Source organism: Triplophysa rosa, linkage group LG17 (assembly GCF_024868665.1).
Source record: "Triplophysa rosa linkage group LG17, Trosa_1v2, whole genome shotgun sequence".
Taxonomy (NCBI): Eukaryota; Metazoa; Chordata; class Actinopteri; order Cypriniformes; family Nemacheilidae; genus Triplophysa; species Triplophysa rosa.
This window is the reverse complement of record NC_079906.1, coordinates 12,072,910-12,092,986: the sequence shown is the minus strand read 5'-3', so window position 1 is coordinate 12,092,986 and position 20,077 is coordinate 12,072,910. Positions and strand designations below refer to the sequence as shown.

Sequence of the window (20,077 nt, the reverse complement as noted above, 5' to 3'; positions counted from 1 at the left end):
TTGTCTTTTATCTGCTGAATTGACATCTCATAGACGTCTCTTGGAGGTAGAACAGTCACATTACCTGAAGGTCATGGATCCACAAAGAAGAGAATTTAATATGACATGTACAGTATAAGTACAAATAGAACTGTGCATATAAAGGACTTTGTTTTATCTGCCTGCAGTTGCAAATAACTATGGACAGCCCATGACATGGTGCTATAAAACGGAACAGAGTGCAGATCCACTTTGTGTCTGATAGCAAATTCAGTTTTGTAAGTCATTTAGGAAATGTAAATGCACATTGCTTAATTATTCTAAGAAGGGACTTTGCAGTGATGCTAGAAGGACCATTTTGCTTCCCGAAAGAACCGATCAATCAAAATGTCCTGAAAGAATGATTTTGTCCTCACCTTTTTAAAGTCTAGAACCTATTTCCACTATAAAGTGCCGTTCAGGTTCTTTATTGAACCATACAGCCCAACAAAGATCCTTTCAGGAACCTTAAGAGTATACTAATGCTGTGAATCTTTCTGTTTTAGACTAAATGCTTTCAGTTGCCGGACAAGGGAGGAGCCATAGTCTCAGATAAGCCCTCTCCATTATCATGAAACTACCTCCGCCCACTCTGTGGATCCATTTCTCTCTCTCTCTCTCTCTCTCTCTCTCTCTCTCTCTCTCTCTCTCTCTCTCCTCCGTGTTAATTCAGTTCTGGACAGCGCCGGGTACTGATGCTGCTGCCCGTGTAGTCGCATCTATCCCGGGGGCCTCCTCCCACTCATCACAGCTCGAGAATCCGCATATACAGGCGTTCATTCAGTGTCGCAGAAAAGTCATGTCTCTCTGCAGCACTGCATCGGAATAAGGGCACAGAGAGGAAAATCTACTTCAGATGTATTTCAGCTGAAATAGCAGTGACGTCCGCGATTGCGAGTTGGAACCCGTTGCTTTCTGCATCCACGCAAAAGGAAGTTATGTTCATTTTATTCGTTGGTGTGATGCTGTGAGATGCGTCGTGATTAGCGCACGGAACCCCGATTAATTCGGCCGGTCGGGAAAATAAAATAAAAAACGATACATTATATGAGACAGATTTTAACTTCGTTTTTTGTGAATTTCTGGATGTGCTGGAGTGCGTATACCTGGAGACCTTGAGCATCAGGATGTTTTAACGCGTGCTGGAAATCTCCAAACGGGAAGATTTTGTCTTAAGCGCATCCAAGACGCATGAAAGCATCGACAGCGAGCAGTTTAAAAGGAGGACAACCAGCATCTCTGGACGGGATTTAAAACTATCTTCATTTTTTCTGTACCTATACGGAGAATAGATTTTAACAGAGGGAGAGATGAAAGTTTTTCCGGCAGTGTTGTTTCTGATCACATTTTGGAGTCTGGAGTGGGAGCCAGTGCTTCCCGATTCAATTATCCACATCGGTAAGTTCAAACCTCTAATACAGTGGTTTCTCTATATATCCCATCATACATCATGTTCAATTCAATTGTTTCAACGACCAAAAACCATACTTGCATTCCATGAAAATATAGAAAATGTGGTGCTTTTAAGTGGTCGTGAAACGGGAGATCAAATACATGTCCGTCAGAAATGAATCGAGTTTTGCGTTATAACTGACTTTATGTGTGCATGAAAATGAAACACCCCTTTTTACTTTGAACGCGATTGTGTCCATAATATCAGGTTAGGGAATGAGATGAATATCTCCATCTGTTCCCATCAATGCGTCCATTATGCATACCGTGGCTGAGAACAGGTGGTTTGAGTAAAAACGATTCCTCACGACGCCGCATTGTAAGCATGCCACTGCGTTGCCAAATTGCCACATAGTCTAGTCACGCAGAAACTTGTATTAGCCAAGATTAACAGTGTTTGTGATACTCTGTAAATCGACTGAAAGGGAAGCGCGAACGTTCGAGTGGAAGGATGGATGAGGCATATGCGCGTGCATGTTTCAGCGATGGTACGAGGATTGGCAGTGTCGCGCGAGATCGGATAAGGTCCAAGAGGTCTTAAATCAGTGCTGTAAAAAAGAGAGGGTTCCTCCAAAGGGCCACGGTGTGGAGGTGGAGGCCAGTGTGCTGGGGATTTGGCAGGAATGAATCTGGCGCGAGAGCATGCGCGTTTAATTGAATTAAGGCGTGATTGATGCTCTAAACAAATAAATATGCGATATGCCGCATGTGTTTGACGAAGTGGCGAATGGATAAAAGTTGGTGAGATAAGTCACGCGTTTTACCTGGCATAATTAAAACCTCGAAAAATGTAAAAAAAAGTCTGATATGACAAATAAAAAGGAAATGGCTGATGTGAATTTAAAAACAGAGAGTGTTGGTATTGGCTGTGCTGGCACAAATCTGTCGCGCCACTTGATGAATGCACCAACTATTTTATTAACAAAACATTCATGTTTTAACTTTTTTTTGATGCATTAGTAACGTCTATTTCATATTATCATACATTTGGGCTTTATCAAAAAATCTAAACTGTTATAGGCCTATGCTATATTAGCTAAATATAGTCTTTAACAATTATTAAAATGAAAATCAGAATAAGTATGTGTGCATTATCTCTTTGCCAAAACGTGTTTCACAGACGCCAGACCTTCTCTGCATCCTAACGCTCAGACAGTTTTGACTGTCATTAATCCCTCCTAATATTTTATTGCCATTGAAAAGTGACGTCACACGGGAGCGAAAACTACAAGGTTTTCCGCTGGAGACCACTGATGAAGGCGTTTTATTGCACGCGCTTCTCTTGATTGCAGGCGACTTTAATGATTTGCACACCGAGAGAAGTGTCTCGCGCGCCGTGCTCTGCATCGCAATGCTGCAGCTCCGTTAGGAGTCCATTCAGAAAGTCACAGTGATTTATGCCTGTGGAAAGCCTGGAGTTTGCAGCATTATGTGGGTGCTCCGTTGGCACCCTCCTCGGCACCCTTCAGTACCAACAAAGAGTGCCAACAGAATATTTAGTGTAAGCTTTGAAGTTGGTTCCAGTATAGAGATTCATGATTGGGTCATTATTGCTAACCGTTTTGCTAAATTGTGTTCACAAAACTATTACAAATTCCACCTAATTACTATTTCCACCTATGATTCTCTGCCAAAACTTTTGCTCTATGTTTGCTCTTTGCTCCTCCAACCAAGCGTTTTGGCAACATTTAAAACTCAGATGAACATTTTCAGCTGTCTATTGGTTTCAGAGCACAGCATGAATCTTTAATGAAATACAGTAGCTGTTTCAATTAAATGAAGTCCACTCAGCCACCTTGTGTTAGCAATCGATGTTGAGCGTGTATAGATTTTTGTCTGTGACAGTTTAAACCGTGAATCGCCCTTCTTTCACAGAAAGATTTGACATGTTGAGAGCATATCAGTGGCTCTGAGGGGATCTCACAACACTTAGCCTGAAACATTCTTGTAATATTGCACGCATGACAATAATTCTTGTGCAACTGCACACAGTAAGAAGACACGGAGAAAGAAATCAAAGCAGGCGGACGGGAATCAAATCATTATCCCTTTTCACTGCGCAGTCATGGTCGGTTACACGTGAAACTCCAAAGCCAAAGGAAATTGTAGATTGTAATCCTGAGCAGTGCTTGGTAGGTGGGCCAGATGGGTAGTGCCATTGCAGTTTCTATTTTTGGACATAACTGCATCTCCATCCTAAGAACATGATGATAATGAGATGTGGAAGCCTGGAGACTATCTTTCATCACGTTGCTTAATCTCTCTCTGTCCTTCTTTCTAGTCCCACAGTAAAGAAGCGCAGGTAATGAGTAGCTGTGCGTGTAAGGTCTTGTAATTACAAGCGTTCGTTGAGATGTGTTTTTGTTTTGATTGGATAGCTGTATTGTGCCTGCTCAGGTGTTGTAACAGATAATGAAAAGTTGAAACTCGAGAGATGGAAGGCTTTTGCAAAGATGCAAAAAAATTACTACTAATGTTTGACAGATTAACCTGTGCATTGTGCAACATTGAATGCCTTGAGTAATTTAGTTGGTGAAAGGAGTGATTATGCTGAAAGGCCCGCAAAGGGGTGACAAAATAAAAGTTGTCCTCTTGTGGTGCCATTTACTCTGGAATTTGTCCCGATCCTTTACGATTCTAATCTAAATCACTACTCTATGCTTCACACTTTGGGTTTCCTTGACACCTGTAAAATGATATTGCTGCGGCTTCAATATCTCCCTCATAGTCCTGCAGAATTATGGTGTTTTTGAAAGATCTGCATGAAATATGTATGTCATAAAAAATAGAATGTCGTACAAAAATGTAATGAAAACAGTATTCATGTTCTTCCTGACAGAACCCATGAGAATAACCCTGTCATACTGTATTCTATAAGAACCAGCAGCGTTCAGTTTTATTATACTGAATGTTTAACCTCTAATAATGTACACACTGCAGGTAAATATGGCTGTCACTCATTTTCCGGGTGCTTAATCCTGTACACACAGAGTTCAGTTATTTTCAGAAATGACTAAAACCGAAGTCTGTTTGCTCCCACCAGACCTGCAGTCTCAGGGTAACTCGTGCATTACATTCCAGAGAGTACGCTGTTTAAAACCAGCGGCTTAAAAAGGTTAAACAAACCACGGTTAATTTGTCTATGACAAAACAAAAGACTGAACTTCTTTTTTAACAATGATTTTGTTCTTGTAGACAATTAAGACATACAATAGAGAACAAAAATGATATTCGCTTTTGCTTCTGAGACCCTAGTAATCTCACATGAGTCTCTTCATAGGTGCTTTAGCTGTGCTACAGATTGCTCAGATTTGCCAAGATACATCAAAGTCTGTGTTAGAAAGTCACATATTTCTATTTGAGCTCTAATATATTTGATCAAAATCTTCCAAGACCATATTATCTGAATTATGCTTTAATTTTGGATTTTAAAGCCTGTTCTCGTGCCTTGTACTGTAAGACCTTGGTAAACTAAGACCTTGATAAGAAAAAATTAAGAGAAAATTTTTATTTAATAAGCATTTGATGTATTGCGGCCATTCTAGTGCAGTGTCTGTTGAATTACAACAAAGTCAAACCTCAGGAGTGACATAAAGAATGTGAAAGATTGACAGCACGACAAGACGCATGCCATAATTTTTTTTACTTTTCCTAAATACATGTACAGATGTTACTGTTGTATTGCTTATAAGTGAATATGAACTTGCTTTCTTTGCAGCATCTGAGGTCTGAAAAAATAAAGAGCATCTTTTCTGTTATTTTGACCTGTTTCTCCAGTTCTCATTTTCTGCAAATAGAAACAATATTTTTATTTGAAATTTGGTAGAAATATTGTGACTAGTTCACTAAATGAAACAAAAATAATTTTATCATTTTATCCAAACATATACCTATAAATATTACATTTTAATCAGAAAAACTGATTTTGTAATGGTCTCTTTATTTTTTCCGCGACTGCATAAAAGACAACCTCTAAACAAAAGCATTTGTCTTTGGATTTCTGTCGTCTCTTTGAACACGCCTCAACGCACTCAGAGTAATTTTCTGTGTGTTTAGTAAACAGGCTCCCAGTGAACTGAAACGCAGTGCTACACTGAACATGTCAATCAAGCCTTTCTAAAGGCATTATGCTTTGTTACAGAGAGGCAATTACAATACATGCTCTGTAAAAGTGTTTTGATTCTCCAACTGCTACTCTATCATCCTTTATATTCCCATTCAAATGCAACACTTTTATTGTATTAATGTCAGCCGAACACAAAAGTATGGGTGGTTCCTGACTAACAAACGTCGATACTCCAGGAAAGACGCAAGGTTCGTATAGAAACTAGAATCAGTCAGACATCAATCTCGCTATAAACAAGTAGTCATAGCTTACTGTAATGCTCTGTGTAGCCACCTTTCAAGCTCTGCTCTTAAAGGAGCGAGTCCCCTTTGAGAAGTTATGTCTCTGATCTCTCTCGCTCTTACAGAAGGAGCCTTGGGCCTCTTCTTTGACTTCTCTCTCTCTGTCTGTGTATCTTTTTCCTACCATCTTATTTCGTACCTGCTTATTTGGTCCTCTTCAATGTTTTTCTGCTCTGATGTGCTTGTATAGCACATGAGAACTTTGAGGGATGCATTCTTTAGCACGGTTACAGGCGCTCTCCTGTAGGAGGCAGTAGAGAGGTTGATCTGTGAATTGCAGCTGTGTCAAAGGCTTGTGGAGTGAATCATCTGCAGAAAGCCTTTTGTCTCAGTATTTACTGCAGAGAACATATTTTTCTTTTTTTTACATGCAATGTACTGTTTACATGCCTTTCATCTGATCCTAGAGAATTTTTTCCTTTTAAAATTCTTTAAAATGTGACTACAAAGGGGACTATTTTGTAGAGTATAAAGCTGTAAAATGAACGTTACTACAGTATTTCAGATCTCAGATCATTCAGAAATATTTAATGGGTTAATTTGAATTTTTGATTGCAAATCTGAGTGATTTGTGAGATTACGGGAGTCTTTTCTCAGGCAGGGTCGGGTCTAGAGGAGTGAAGAGGAATTGGGGGAATTTTCATTTGGCCCCTTCAAAAATGTCCAGCTGGCAATTGATAAGAAAACATGAAATACTTTCTCGTTGTATGATCTATTAAGTAATGATCTGTCAATTTAATCACAGAAAATGTGAAAAACTATGCAATGAATTATGACTATATTAATAGAAAAATTCTTGCCCACCAGAATATCTAATCCGCCCACCAGAATATCTAATCCCCCCACCAGTCCAGCCAGCCTACCGGGCCTGTTCATAAAACTCAATTTGAGAGCAAACTCTCAATTTGCTCTATTTTACTTTTATTTAGGAGACATGTAGGATATTTAGATCCTTGGGATGTTCCTATTGGATGCTCCCCTTCATATGTTCGAGTGAAAGTTGTGTCTTCTCAATTGTACAAAATATTCTATGTTCTTACCGTTCCACATAATACATATAGATATTTTTGAGCATTTGAAAACAAAGTATGAATTGTGCAGCAATCCTTATGTTTAGAACAGAGTAATTGAATAAGGAATTTGCATAAGTCATGTAAATCTTAAAAAGTAAATCTTTAAATCCTCTTTAGAAGAAGCCTGCTCTTAATCGTGTGGATATTGTTGTTTGGTCTCACTAATTCCTCTGATTTTTTTCTGACCCTGAACCGAAGCGTCTGCATTTGTTCTTACTAAAAGTCAATTTCCTGCTTATGTCACTGCAGACTCATGTCTCATTATTTTAGAAGCCTCTACTTACAGTAGGTCAATAAGTCTGAAGAAAACCTAACAATACACACACAACAAATGTGGCGTTTTTGTCGAAAAACTTAGCTGCTCCAAGGTAATTGTGTCAAGGTTGGGGCAAATAAGAAAGATGCAATTTAGTTTCGAGGATGGAATTTTGTCTGTAATGTATTAAATCAGATGTGTTTATCTGGAGCAAACAGGAAATGAAAAACAAGACGTATTGTAAAACAAGGAAAACGGCATAAAATGGAGTTGTTTAAAAATGTAGTTGTTTGTGTGCCTCTGTAGTATTAAAAGCTGTGAAACCTCTGTACATTCATGCTGTGAAAATGGAAATCAGTTGGATGTTGCTTCTAGACACTGCTGGTGGATAATAGGGCTTTGTTCCAATAGGCAAGACTGCATCGGCTTCTGTGCTTGGAAGCCAGCCAGCGAAGGGCAGAGCGAAACACTGATCTTCGGCTCTTGGAGATTCTGCACTTTTGTTGGTTCGTAATGTTGCTCTTGGGACAACCTCCATTTCAATTTAATGCACCATGAAAAGAGGATAAACCCACCCTTTAGTGCAGGAGAGAGGAGAAAACATGTTTGCTTGTGTTATTCAGTTGTTCATCTTCAATTTCATTCAATATCATTTAATCGTTTAAAAACTTTTCATATGTAAGGTGCAAACATGATTTCTCTGTGGCGTGTTGGAGGCATGGCCGTCTGGCACTACTAAAAGCTGGATTGAATTTAGGGCTGTCACTCAAACGTTGTCACTGGCAACTTATCAGAGTTGCTTTTGCTGAGAACTTGGCTATTTTCAAAGGGCAGCGTTTGGATAATAGACTAGTTTGCCCTTAGCAAAACATATTTTTTTGTATTGTTCCAGTTTACAAAGTAAGTGATTGGCTCAAGAACAACCAACTGTGCCAGTGAGCAATGATGGCATAATATAAAAAGCCATATGCAAGCATCCAAAACATATTTATACAAATACATATTTGCCCCCCCCCTTTCTCACAGCTCTTTAATAGTGTAAAATGAAAGAAAAGTTTTGTATTACATACTAATGGAGGTACATTTGATTATGATTATAGTGTATGACCAGAATGAAACTTTACTTCAGTGTTGAATGACGCATAATGACACATTTAGCTAACAATGGAGCCATTAGTAATATACTGTAGAAAATTGTACATTATAAAAGTATCTATGTTACACAGGGGTGGAGGAATAATTAAAAAAAAAAAAATCCATGGTGGGGCACCTTATAAACATATATTATAAAAACCTAGGGCCATCAAATGATTAATCATGATTAATTTCATCCAGAATAAAATTATGTGTCTACATAATAAATGTCTGTGTACTGTGCATATTCATTTTGTATGTATAAGTACATACATGTCTAAGGGTATTTAATTATATTAACCAATCATTTACATTGTTATTTATTTATATTATATTATTATGATATTATAGTATTATATTTTTTATATTTCTCTTAAACATATGCATGTATGTGAGTGTGTTTATAAATACAAAATTATAATGCACAGTACACAGACATATACACATACATATATTATGTAAACACAAACTGTTATTCTAGATGCGATTAATCGTTTGACAGCTCTAAAAAAATAAATGAAAAAAAAGACACAAATTTTTACATTTATATCATATCTATTCATAGGTATGTGTTTATACTGTAGGTATGTGTATGTGAAATTATCATTTTGTTTTGATCTGAGAACATTGCTCCCTATTTGCAAATGTTTTTTATTTGAATTTGTGAAGAAAAATGACAAATTGGTCAATATTACAAAAAAGAAGTCAAGATCAAATACATGTTTAAACAACACAATACTAATGTTTTTACACGTATTTTAGGATAACTTTAAAAATAAATATTTCATGGAACACGCCTGTTTTTTTCACAACTTGGATGCATCTTTGCCTTCTCTCAGTCTTTGACGTTGGTGTTGGTTGAGTTTGTCATTCCTGAGAGTTCTTTCTATTAAAACTCAACTGACGCTGCCCTGGAATTGTCACAATACATGTAGAAATTCAAATAATGGCAAAACTGTACTGTATATTACTAGCCAGGCTCAAGTGTAATTGGTAATGTAAAATTTGTCATGTGTTCATAGTTGATTTGCTGAAAAAGATATTCCAAACACTGGTCCATCACTTCAAAATAAAAGTGCTTTTAGTAAGCGAATCACTGTAGCATACAGCTATCTCACACTGTGTTAGCATCACTGATTCTCAGCTAGTTCCCCACCTGCTTTCATTACCTCTCACATCTCAGCCATTTCCAAACGCCCCCCATAGAAGATCTTCTCTTTAACCCTTGATCCCGTCCCAGTTTCACAGCTCCAAACGGCTCCTTTGACCTACTCCATCACACCCATCTCATCCTCTGGAAGCCTTGAGCTTCATACTAATTTGCAGTTTAATATCGTGTGACTGCCCAGTCAGGCCATCAAGCTTTGATATCCTCTATATTTACCTCTGGTTCCCTTTATAACGTGAGTTATAACTGAGAGGATGGACCTTGATCTCTATGCATTTTAACTTATGTCATTCTTCCAAGACCTTTACCCTGTTCGTGAACGCAACATCAGTGAACATTTTTCTTAGTCGGCATGAGCAGTTGTGTTGTGGCTATGCACTGCCGGGTAATTCACACATGCAAAGCATCGCTCTTGAACGACACCATATGGCCGTAAATGACCCAAAAACACTTAATATATAAATCACACATACTGACATACTGGATAGTCACTAAACATTTTGCAACAAGACATTTTTTTTCCCTGTGCTCAAAATTAAATCATTTTTAAAGTACATAAAAAAAAACGTTCCTACAGAGTTCACGTCCATAAACTTTTTTCCCTGTCGTGTTATTGTCTGATAATTGGCTCGCGGCACGAAACCAGAGCTATTATAGTGGCGATTTGAGAGCCGGGTCGACCAGCCTAATAGAAGAGGAACCACGAGGAGAGAGAGAGCCCAAAAATGGACGAGCGGGGACACAGTGTTTGTGTCTTCGAGTGAAATTAGCAGCGCTTTGTGGATTGTTTGATCCGCTGGCAATAGCCTGTCATTCTGTCACCAAGCCAGTCCGCCGTGCAATTTGCCACAATGTCGAGCGACCATCTACCCGCCTCTCATTTTTTAAGTTCCCCCATTCTGCTCACATTCATGTCGTCTGACAGGGAAATTGCCTTTCTTGTTATCGGATATCGGCCTTCACACAAAGCTCAGTATACGCGCCTTCTCATGTTAAAAAAAAGCAGTGCATTATCATAAGAAGCTGGGTGATTAAACTGGGTTTATTAGACCTGTATGCTATAGTTACAGTGCCCGAAGGCGGAAAATGATTCTGGGCACCTGAAATTATAGCAGGAATCTCCGTCACTGATATTGTGCACTATAATCACTATGCGGATGATTATGTAAAAGCTGTTCTTTGAATCTATTCCAAGCTATTCTTTTAATAACAGCTACAACCAGAAATTATACAATATTTTGGCAAGTATATTTGGATGGTGCATGGGGGGTGTAATAGAATTTCCATATGGAATAAAACAAATCTGAGCCCGTCGCTGTTAGCACTTGTTGCCCTTTCCAAAGCTGTGACATTTTCGTTGGTCAGTTTATCCCTCGTTTCCTTTGGTCAGTTCAAATTGCGCTACTTGTGCTTTTGTGTCCCGCTGGGAGATACTGATGTGGTCTGGACTCCCCTGAGAGAGTTGGATCACAGACGTTAAAATTGCTTTAGAGGAATCTAATACGGGCACTTCCTTGTCTCAAAATACACCGCCAGGTTCTTCTTTATTGCTAAGTTATCGGTCTCACCCTTTCCTCGGTACCACGTGGAATAGGAAGCCAATAGAAATTCGGATATGACTTCATTTGTATTGATTGCAGTGTTTAGCTACTCTGTTAAACGGATCTGAATAAACAGGAAACCCATGGGCTGATGCAAAGTCTGGAAATGGACCTTTTTTCATCTGAATAATTCTTAAGACCCCACCCCCGACATGCTCTCTGACCACTCGTCTTTCCACTGATAATTGGATGCTGGAGAAAGCGCATTGAGAAACTTTACATAGCTTTTTACATCAGAACGTAAAATTCCAGTGCTCTTCCATATTACATTTCAACGCTGTGTGAGTGGATGTAATATTTATATGGAAAAATGATATTTAATATTGCAAACTTTCCAGAAGTGTGTGAGAAGAATCGCATCTTCTCAGTCTGCTATTCCTATCATATGTATTGGCATTTTAATGTATTTCTGCATCTAAGGGGTAGAGATTCGTTGAGTTGAAGATTACAATATCAGTATCACATATTAAAATATCACATTGTTATGTCATGTCAACTATATGTACTAATGATTCTTTGGACATGTGGTTCGTAGAGTACTGTTGACATCTAGTCTTTTAATGGCCTTTAATGGGAGTTCATGGCATATACCTGTTGATTTTAATGAGAATTTAAAGCCATTTAAAGGCATTCAAAATCTGCATGACTATCTTCTGCAAAACACAAAAGAAGATACAGTATTTTGATGAACATTGGTAACCAAACAACATTGGGCACCATTGACTTCCATTGTATGGACACAAAACCACTGAGACATTTCTCAAAATATCTTCTTTTGTGTTCCACAGAACAAAGAGTCATACAAAGGTTTTCAACAGCATGAGGGTGAAAAAACAGAACAGAATTTTTATTTTTATGTGAACTGTGCCTTTAATTCACAGAGCTTCTGTAGTTAACTTACAGCAGCAAATCAAACTAAGAAATAATCAGTTCTTCCAGCATTATGTAGTGCTCTTTTGCTGGACACACGCCATCACACAAATCAAAATGCAATTAAAATGACTGACTCCCATTGATGTTGATACTGTCAAATTCAGTGATCTCCAGAGGAAAATGTGTCACAAGAGATGCTTCAGTCAGTCGCTTGTCATTTTTCTCGCTGTGATGGGCTGCTGTGCACTTTGATATTATGCAGAGCTTACAGCAGGCTGATTGATTTTCATATAGTGTTTGTGTGCATTGGTCTTTGTGTGTAATAAAATGAGATGAAGAGAGAACACCGTGAATAGCACATTTTATAGGGGTGCACTAGTAAAAATTATTGTGCGTATGCTTTGTTTGCAAGCACAGCATTAGTTATTATATTTCTTTCTCCAGCATCGAGAAAGAAGTGCGCTTGTTGGCCATGTAAATAAAGCATAGTCAAGGCAATAATTTTCCAACTACTTTCAAAGGTGTCTGTAGAATAGTCATTAACCTTCGTGATTTGTAACAAGTCTTAATTATCAAAGGCACGCTGTAATGTTCTCACATAAGAAAGATAATGCTGTTGCAAATAACCTTTGCTTAACGGTTGTATATTAAGAATAAATTATTACGATTTGTATTTTGTATTTGTATTTATATTTGTATGTATTCCTGTAGAAATGAGAATTTCAGTAAATATTAAAGCCAAAAAAATATTCTGCACCCTGAACATTGGCAGGTGGAGTATAAACCTTTCTATCCTGTTTCTGATATAGATAAGCAGATTCCTTTACGCATGGAGCTTTGTCACAAAATTGAATAAGAATTATTCTTATACAAAAATAAGAATGAACTAAACAATCTGATTAATGTGAATTAACTGTTAAGAAAAGTATTATTTATTAATCAATTTAGATTACACAAGCAAAAGCTATTTTTAAAAGATTAGACTGACAACCAGAGTTATTGTAGTTCTTTGTTCAGTTTTATTGTAATTTTATTCATATTGTGAATTAGCTTATTTTATTTTTTTATCATTTTAGTTACATTTTTATTTATTTATTCTATTTATTTTTTATATTTGGGCCAATATTTTATTCGATTTCAATAAACAAAAATGTTTTATAGTTTTAGTTTTACGAAACTATAACAACCTTGCCGTCCGCTATACATATTTACTTTTCACAGTGTTCACACAATCTGTGTTTGGGATTAACAACTGTATTTTCAAACAGATATTGCTCTCCAATTGTCCTTTTCTCACTATAACAGAAACGAGCAGATAAACGTGTTTGAAGGTCTCTTTCTCACCTACAAAAGTGAAGTAATGCCTTTAACATAGCAACAGATAATGATAGCAAATATAAAGACTTCGTATCGCAACTTTAACAATTAACATTTATCCAAAGGTTTTAGAGAACTGCTCTCATTCTCTCAGGTCTTTCCAGTTCAAGTGTTTTTCCTTCTTTTAACACCTAACAGGACTTTCGTCCTACTCTCTGACTGCACAATAGCTCTATTTTCTGCAATTTCTCACCTTGAGAGAAGTTGACAGCCTTAACATTAATGATTGACAGGACAGAATAACTCGCTGAGGCATGTACCTCATGCCATACGTATATATGATGTAACAGTCGGCTAGTTGTCGAGCCTAGTTTTGTTCATACTGCACATACTGTATCAGTTATTCTCAACCTCAAAATTCAGCTGTAAAATTCTTTTTAGTTACATAGTCTTAAGAATGACAACTAAAAATGACTAAAATGACTGCTTCAAACAAAAGTCGCAAGTTGCAGGTCTTCCACGTAATCTACACTTTGACTAATCGCTATTTCACTCTTGTTTTCCGCTTCTCACTTTTAAGAAAAAAGTAATGGAATAAAGTCAGTGTTTACTATCCAATTACTGTCTCCTGTGAGTATGAAGAAGTGCTTTATCCTTCCTTCACAGAACAAAGTTAATCAGTAGGACAATGGCAGAGTTTGATAAATGGAATAAGCGAGAAAGTAAACACAAGTCGAGCCATTTGTTTTTCTCCCCGAATCAATTTCAGAAATGCCAAACGGGCAGCTTTAGCACAGCCCGGCTCCGAGACACATTTCAAAAAATATGAAAACAATACGTTCTGATGGAGCACAGAGGAAAAGCAAACAGACTGATTTAATTATGACATCGCCTGTGGTATCTGAGGGATGACGGGCACTAATGGTCTAACCCGGCCTCGCACGACGTGTAATGTGGGACTGCTTTGTTTATCTTTTTCCCTACTGAGGTGACGATCTACAGTAAGCAGAACACGGATTAATGAGATGTCATTTGATGAGATTGCCAAGAGAAACCACCAGAGAGAAACTGCATCTACTGTAGCGTGTGGCGTTTTTCTATCTGCTTTGGTGGAGTTTATGTGGTCTGAATGCTTCGGAAATTTGCTTCAAGATTTGCTTTCGTGTTGTGACCTTTAGATTGTTGAATAGCACCAATGACCCATATAACGGACCAAACCATCCATGTTTATGTGTTTGCCCAAAGCAAAGAAAATATACTTTAATATATAATGTTTTTTTGTAGACATTAGTGAATTTAAGTGGAAAATTTCAGTCACCAGAAATCTTTAGAATTATAGATGTAGAAGTAAGAGATATGAAATTATTGTTAAAAGGATTGTTCACCCCCCAAAAATATTCTGTCATCACTTACTTTTTTACACAAACCTTTCAAATCTGTATGACGTTCTTTCTTCCCCAGAACACAGAAGATATTTTGAAGATTGTTGGTAACCGAACAACAGTGGCACCCTATTACATATTGTATAGACACAAACCCAATGGGTAACGCCATTCCTTGGTTACCAACATTTGTCAAATTACTTCTTTTATGTTCTGCAGAAGAATGAAAGTCAAACAAGAGGGTTCGTAAATGATGACAGAATTTTCTTTTTTCGGTGAACTATCCCTTTAACTCCAGACCAAATAATAATCTTTTTTTATTGTTACAAGAACAACTCGTGTGACATTGAGCCACAAATAGTAAGCCTTTGTTTAGAGAAATATATTCATAATCAAGAGAATCTTGGCATGGAAACGTGTTTTTTAACATCAGCTTGTCACTCCAACAGAAATGGTCTTGCAAAAAAAAACCAATGCTCATGTATTTTACAACTTCTTGACAAATAATGAGTGGGTGCATATGAAACTGAAGTAACCTGTCAAAACCTTTGGATGTCGATAAGAAGTGAACTCTGGTTAGAAGTGAGTTTACTACTTCAAGTTTGTGAAATCTGGTCCCTTTGCTGTCAAAAAGTAAAATTCACGTCTGTTTTTCCCATCATATGATGATGTTTATCTCGCATTCGCAGAAAAACATTATGAATGTGTTGCAGATGAAAGCTTAACATTCTCTGCGACAGATTAGTGACATCAGTAACTGGCTTGAGATGCGGGTCTTTCCATCACAGTTTATTTGTTTACAATCAAATGCAATTTTTCGCTCATCTAAATGACTAGAAGGCATAGCACTGAATGACTGATGGGATTTGAGAACAAAGAAAAGTCTTTTGGCTTTTGTGAAGGGTAGGCAATTCTTGTGAAGAAAATATATTATGGTTTATAACCATAGAGACTTTTAATATATTTTTGTTGGTTTTATGTTACAAAACCAGCTTGACACAAATCAAAAAACATAAAGATTTGTCACATGCAGAAATCACAATAGCGAGTAATGTATCCTTTACAGACTTACAGGCTGATAGAGAATTAAGATGTCGTCACATTTTCGCTTCTTTGTCGAAGGAGACGTAGGCTATATTTACGAAACACGCTCTGTAGAGCAGTTTGTCCATTTAGGGCTACTGTAGAAACAACATTGTGAATTCCATGTAAGGGGACTTGCGGTGTATGTAGATAGAAATAGCTCATTCTAAGGTAGTAAAAACATAACGCTTCATTATGTAAGGTCTTTATACACCTCTGAAGACATAGTCAATAGAACCTCCAAAAAATTACACATTGAACCTTTGGAGAGGAAGAGAATAAGATACAACGTTTTGCATGGACAGTTGAGCTGTTGCTGCATCATTGGATAAAGTCTATAAGATGTTAGCATATGTGCATGTCAAGTTGAGCCGATTCAGTCAGAAACAACGCTTGGACGAAGCCCAGGTTCGGCTCTCTCGGCCTCGTGTACTTTGATTCACCTGAAACGCCGCAGAGATGTGACCCCTTCCACGCTCTCTGTCGCTCACTGGCACCCTACAGCAAGGCTACATCAGGATGGTAGATTTACACCAGCGCCGTGCCAGTCTAGTCCTGCTTCATTTGATTAAAGTCTTGGCGTTGGAAAAAAAGAGAGCAGATTACTCTATTGATCCAGAGAGCGTTTCGTGACGTTCAGCTTAGTTCAAATACAAAGTAATATATTTGGCATTTATTTATGCGTGATGGATTTGCATTATGAGAGTAATTTAAGAATGATATGTAGTACTTAATATTTAATCTCACAACTGCCTACACATGCATGTGCGCACATTGCTCCATTCAACCCTCCCACATGTGTCATTCCCCCTCTATCTCTCTTTTCCATCTTCTCTTTAGAGATTGTTATTTGCGTCTGGAATACTCCGTGGAAATGTGTATTGAATTCTGTTCTGATCAGAGAAATGCAAGGACGTCGTTGCGGCATGAGCAATGCTGATGTGAATGAAACGTTTATGTGGCGCTGCATTGACTGAGCGCAGTCACATCACCAGCCACGGGGAAATGATTTTTTTTACTTTCTTACTCACCAGAAAGGAGGACAGTGTTGAGATCCTCAGCTTTTGTGATGCAAATGCAGTTTTGTTTGAAAAATATTCCACTTATGGCGTCCTTCAGCATGACTCCCCAGCCGGCGGAAGATCTTTTATGAAGGAATTGCTTTGGAGCATGACCTTGATGTTATTGAAAATCACAACTGTTTAAATGCCATCACGTTTCTAAAATGAAGGATTCAGACGCGTTCATAGATGAAAGAGAATGGTTTTCATAATACATTTTTTTGTTGTTTCTTTATTTTTGTGATCTGTTTTTCAGAAGAAATATTATAATTGTATTTATGTGTAATTACAGTTTTTATAGTGGTGGTCAGAACTGTAGTCAAGGACGTTGACGCTTGTATTCAGTTCTTTATTTACTGCATGTGTAAAATGGCAATTATCTGCAGCGGTGCTGTAAATCTAATATCATAAATGTTTGACTTTACAGCAGTCCCTTATTGGTCTGTCACAGTGGAATTTTAATTTGTGGGGCGTACTCTTTAATTGCTCTCGTGTTTCAGAGAACTGGCTTATTTTTCGCTCCTGGGATTCTCTTGGAGAGAAGATGAAGGTCAAGATATAATACTGTATGTTCGACATGTTTTCAGATTGAATTAATATTCATGTAGAAGCCAAGCACTTGAAATGCTAAACGTAATCAGTACATCTCATATTGCTGAGATCTTCGTACATGCGAGTATCCGCGTTTCTCGGGGTAGCGCTGAATAAAAATCACACGGTGGGTGAAATGAATGTGCCACGTGTTGAGCATAACCTGCTAGGAGAAGAGCAGAGGGAGTCCCTTTGAAGAGCTTCCTCAAATGAAGACCTGGGGGTCTTGCCGGTGTAAGTGACAGGTGTGAAATCGTTGTGCCATGACTGAGAATGCCTTAAGACATGGTAGCGCCGTCCGACTGTCTTCCGCCTTCATTTCCATACCTTATAGAAAACATATAAAGGAGATTCAGTGCCTGCCACAACATCATAAAAGGCAATTTCAAAATAACAGAAGCACAGTGGATATTCTTGACTTCCTCCCAAGACGGCAGTGCATATTGAGCAGTATGTGTTAGAAGAAATACACTATGTTTATGTAAATGTTTTATAGGCTGAGATGGGAGGAATGTGATTGCGTAGAGTGGTTTATTTCAGAGGTATGTTGATATATGTTATATAATCCATGCCTAGCAGCAAAGTGCCATGTGTGCCTTATTGAAAGAAATTTTGAGTCAATTGTAATATAAAGCCATGGAAATCTGTAGAGCAGTTTGTCCGTGTAGGGCTACTGTAGAAACAACATGGTGAATTCCATGCAAGGGGACCCGCGGTGTATGTCGATAGAAATAGCTCATTCTAAGGTAAAAAAAACATAACGCTTCATTGTGTAAGGTCTTTATACACCTCTGAAGACATAGTTATGTATATTATATTTCTGTCATTAGACCCTCCAGAAAAATACACACTGGAGCCAAGAACCACGTTTTTTTTTAGAGTGAAGTAAAACTCTCAGATCTGTTATTTATTTTATATCCGATTTATTTTTATATCATAAATTAAATTAATGTTCTTATTATATTTATTTATTTTGAGGTGGTACCACTACAGTAGGTAGTTCCAAGCTCCTCTGAACAAACGCCCCTGTCATGTTACACGATCTGCTGTGGTCTTCAGGCTAAAATCTTGATTTATCCCTCATCTGTATGACCAATTCTCCCATATCTTCTTCAAAGCCAAAAGCAGTGAGTTTTGGGCTGATTTTTCCCAGCAATCGTCTGATCTCATTCATCTGAGTGTGCGGGAGCTGTTGAAGGTTAATGAGGAGCGTTGGGGCGAAGAGTCTTCCAGCGACGGCATCCAGCGGTATCCCAGCAGCAGATGCTCTCTTCTCTGGCTCGGCGACACGGAGAGAAGGCTCCAGGCATGGAAATCTCACTGTACTACATAATGCATGACGTGAGATTTTTCAAGTAAACGGATAGTGAATTTTTCATCACAGACCGGCATCTGTCTTCCTGGAGGAACAAACGACGGTCAAGTGGCTAAAGAGGTTTAAGGATTAGCTTCATGCATTGTGGGTCATGAAGCTCCAGAGGTTCTTGCATAATTGAAACGGGGTTGTTCTTGCGACGAAACCATTTCGTATGGACAAGCGGCCAGCTTGGGAAAAGATTAGACTGCGATATCTTGAGAGATCACAAGATTTCGGAAATGGATGATTTTTATGAAATATCTCTGGGTGTCTCGGTTTAATTCTCTGATGGTGAACATTTCTGAAGCCTTTTAACTTGATTTAAATAAAGTAAGTTGTCAGACACAGAGCAAACACAGTAGTGAAGCACACAAGCAAAAAGAATAATCCCACCTCATATTTGCTCTACCCAGAAATACCAATCCCTCAGATCACTTGTGATTGTGGATTACTCCTCTTCTTTAAGGATCAAAGAATACCGCAGATGAAAACAGATATTAGAGAGAATGCATTTGAGATGGCCTTTTCTTACAAATGTAGTTTACATAAAATCCTCAATGATAGTTATCCAAGGGTGGTGTGGACACATTATATACCTTGTCAGGTTGGCTCATAAATATTAATTAAGTGATGTAACATTTACCTAGTGTGGCTAACTGATAAGCGCTATAAGGCTCTTACAAAAAATAAGCATACTTCAAATATACTTGAACTTTACTCAAGTACACTTAATAAATATATTTGAAGTATACTTTATGCGGTAAGTATTCTAATAACATTGAATTAGTAGTAGTTGTAAGTGTGCTATTTCAAAACTACTTGGCACTATACTAGTCTAACAGTGGTAAACACATTTTTTGTACTCCAACTATACTACAAGTGAACGTTTACTGATAGTTTACTAGGCCAATACTCTATTCTGTACTAGTTTAGTATTTTTTGTACGTCATGTATAGTTTTTTTTTAAGTAAACTTAACATTATAGTCTACAATGTCTATTATTTATATTGACTATTATGGTGTTATAAACGAGAACATGTATGTTTATAAGACATGGTGTAAAATAATAGGCTACTCAGTCAAACGCAGCTACCAAATGTACTAAGAATTCTTTTGATCAAAAGTATAGGGCAAATATACTTAATTTTCTGTCAGTTTTGGTAGTGTAATTTTAAATATTTAAGAAGAAAAAGAAAATTTCTGAGAAGTAGGCCTACATAAAAAGGAGACTGAAAGTATACTTTCTTTTTAGTTTAAAGGAAATATACTAGGAGTATCCTAAAATAAAGTTAACTTTGGCAGAG

The 20,077-nt window shown here is 37.7% G+C and overlaps 1 protein-coding gene across 4 annotated transcripts in view; it reads left to right on the top strand.

The window, feature by feature from the left end:
* The first annotated feature begins 675 nt into the window (after positions 1-675).
* Positions 676-20,077, top strand: part of grid2 (glutamate receptor, ionotropic, delta 2) — a 357,135-nt gene continuing 337,733 nt past the window's right edge. For 3 of the 4 annotated variants that reach the window (XR_008964686.1, XR_008964685.1, XM_057357002.1), the window contains exon 1: positions 676-1,416. Coding sequence is in view for 2 of the 4 variants with exons in the window: in XM_057357002.1 (XP_057212985.1) it covers positions 1,329-1,416 (88 nt within the window). In the remaining 2 variants the exon portion in view is untranslated. The remainder of the gene's footprint in view (positions 1,417-20,077) is intronic. The other variant, XM_057357001.1, reaches the window with a different exon arrangement.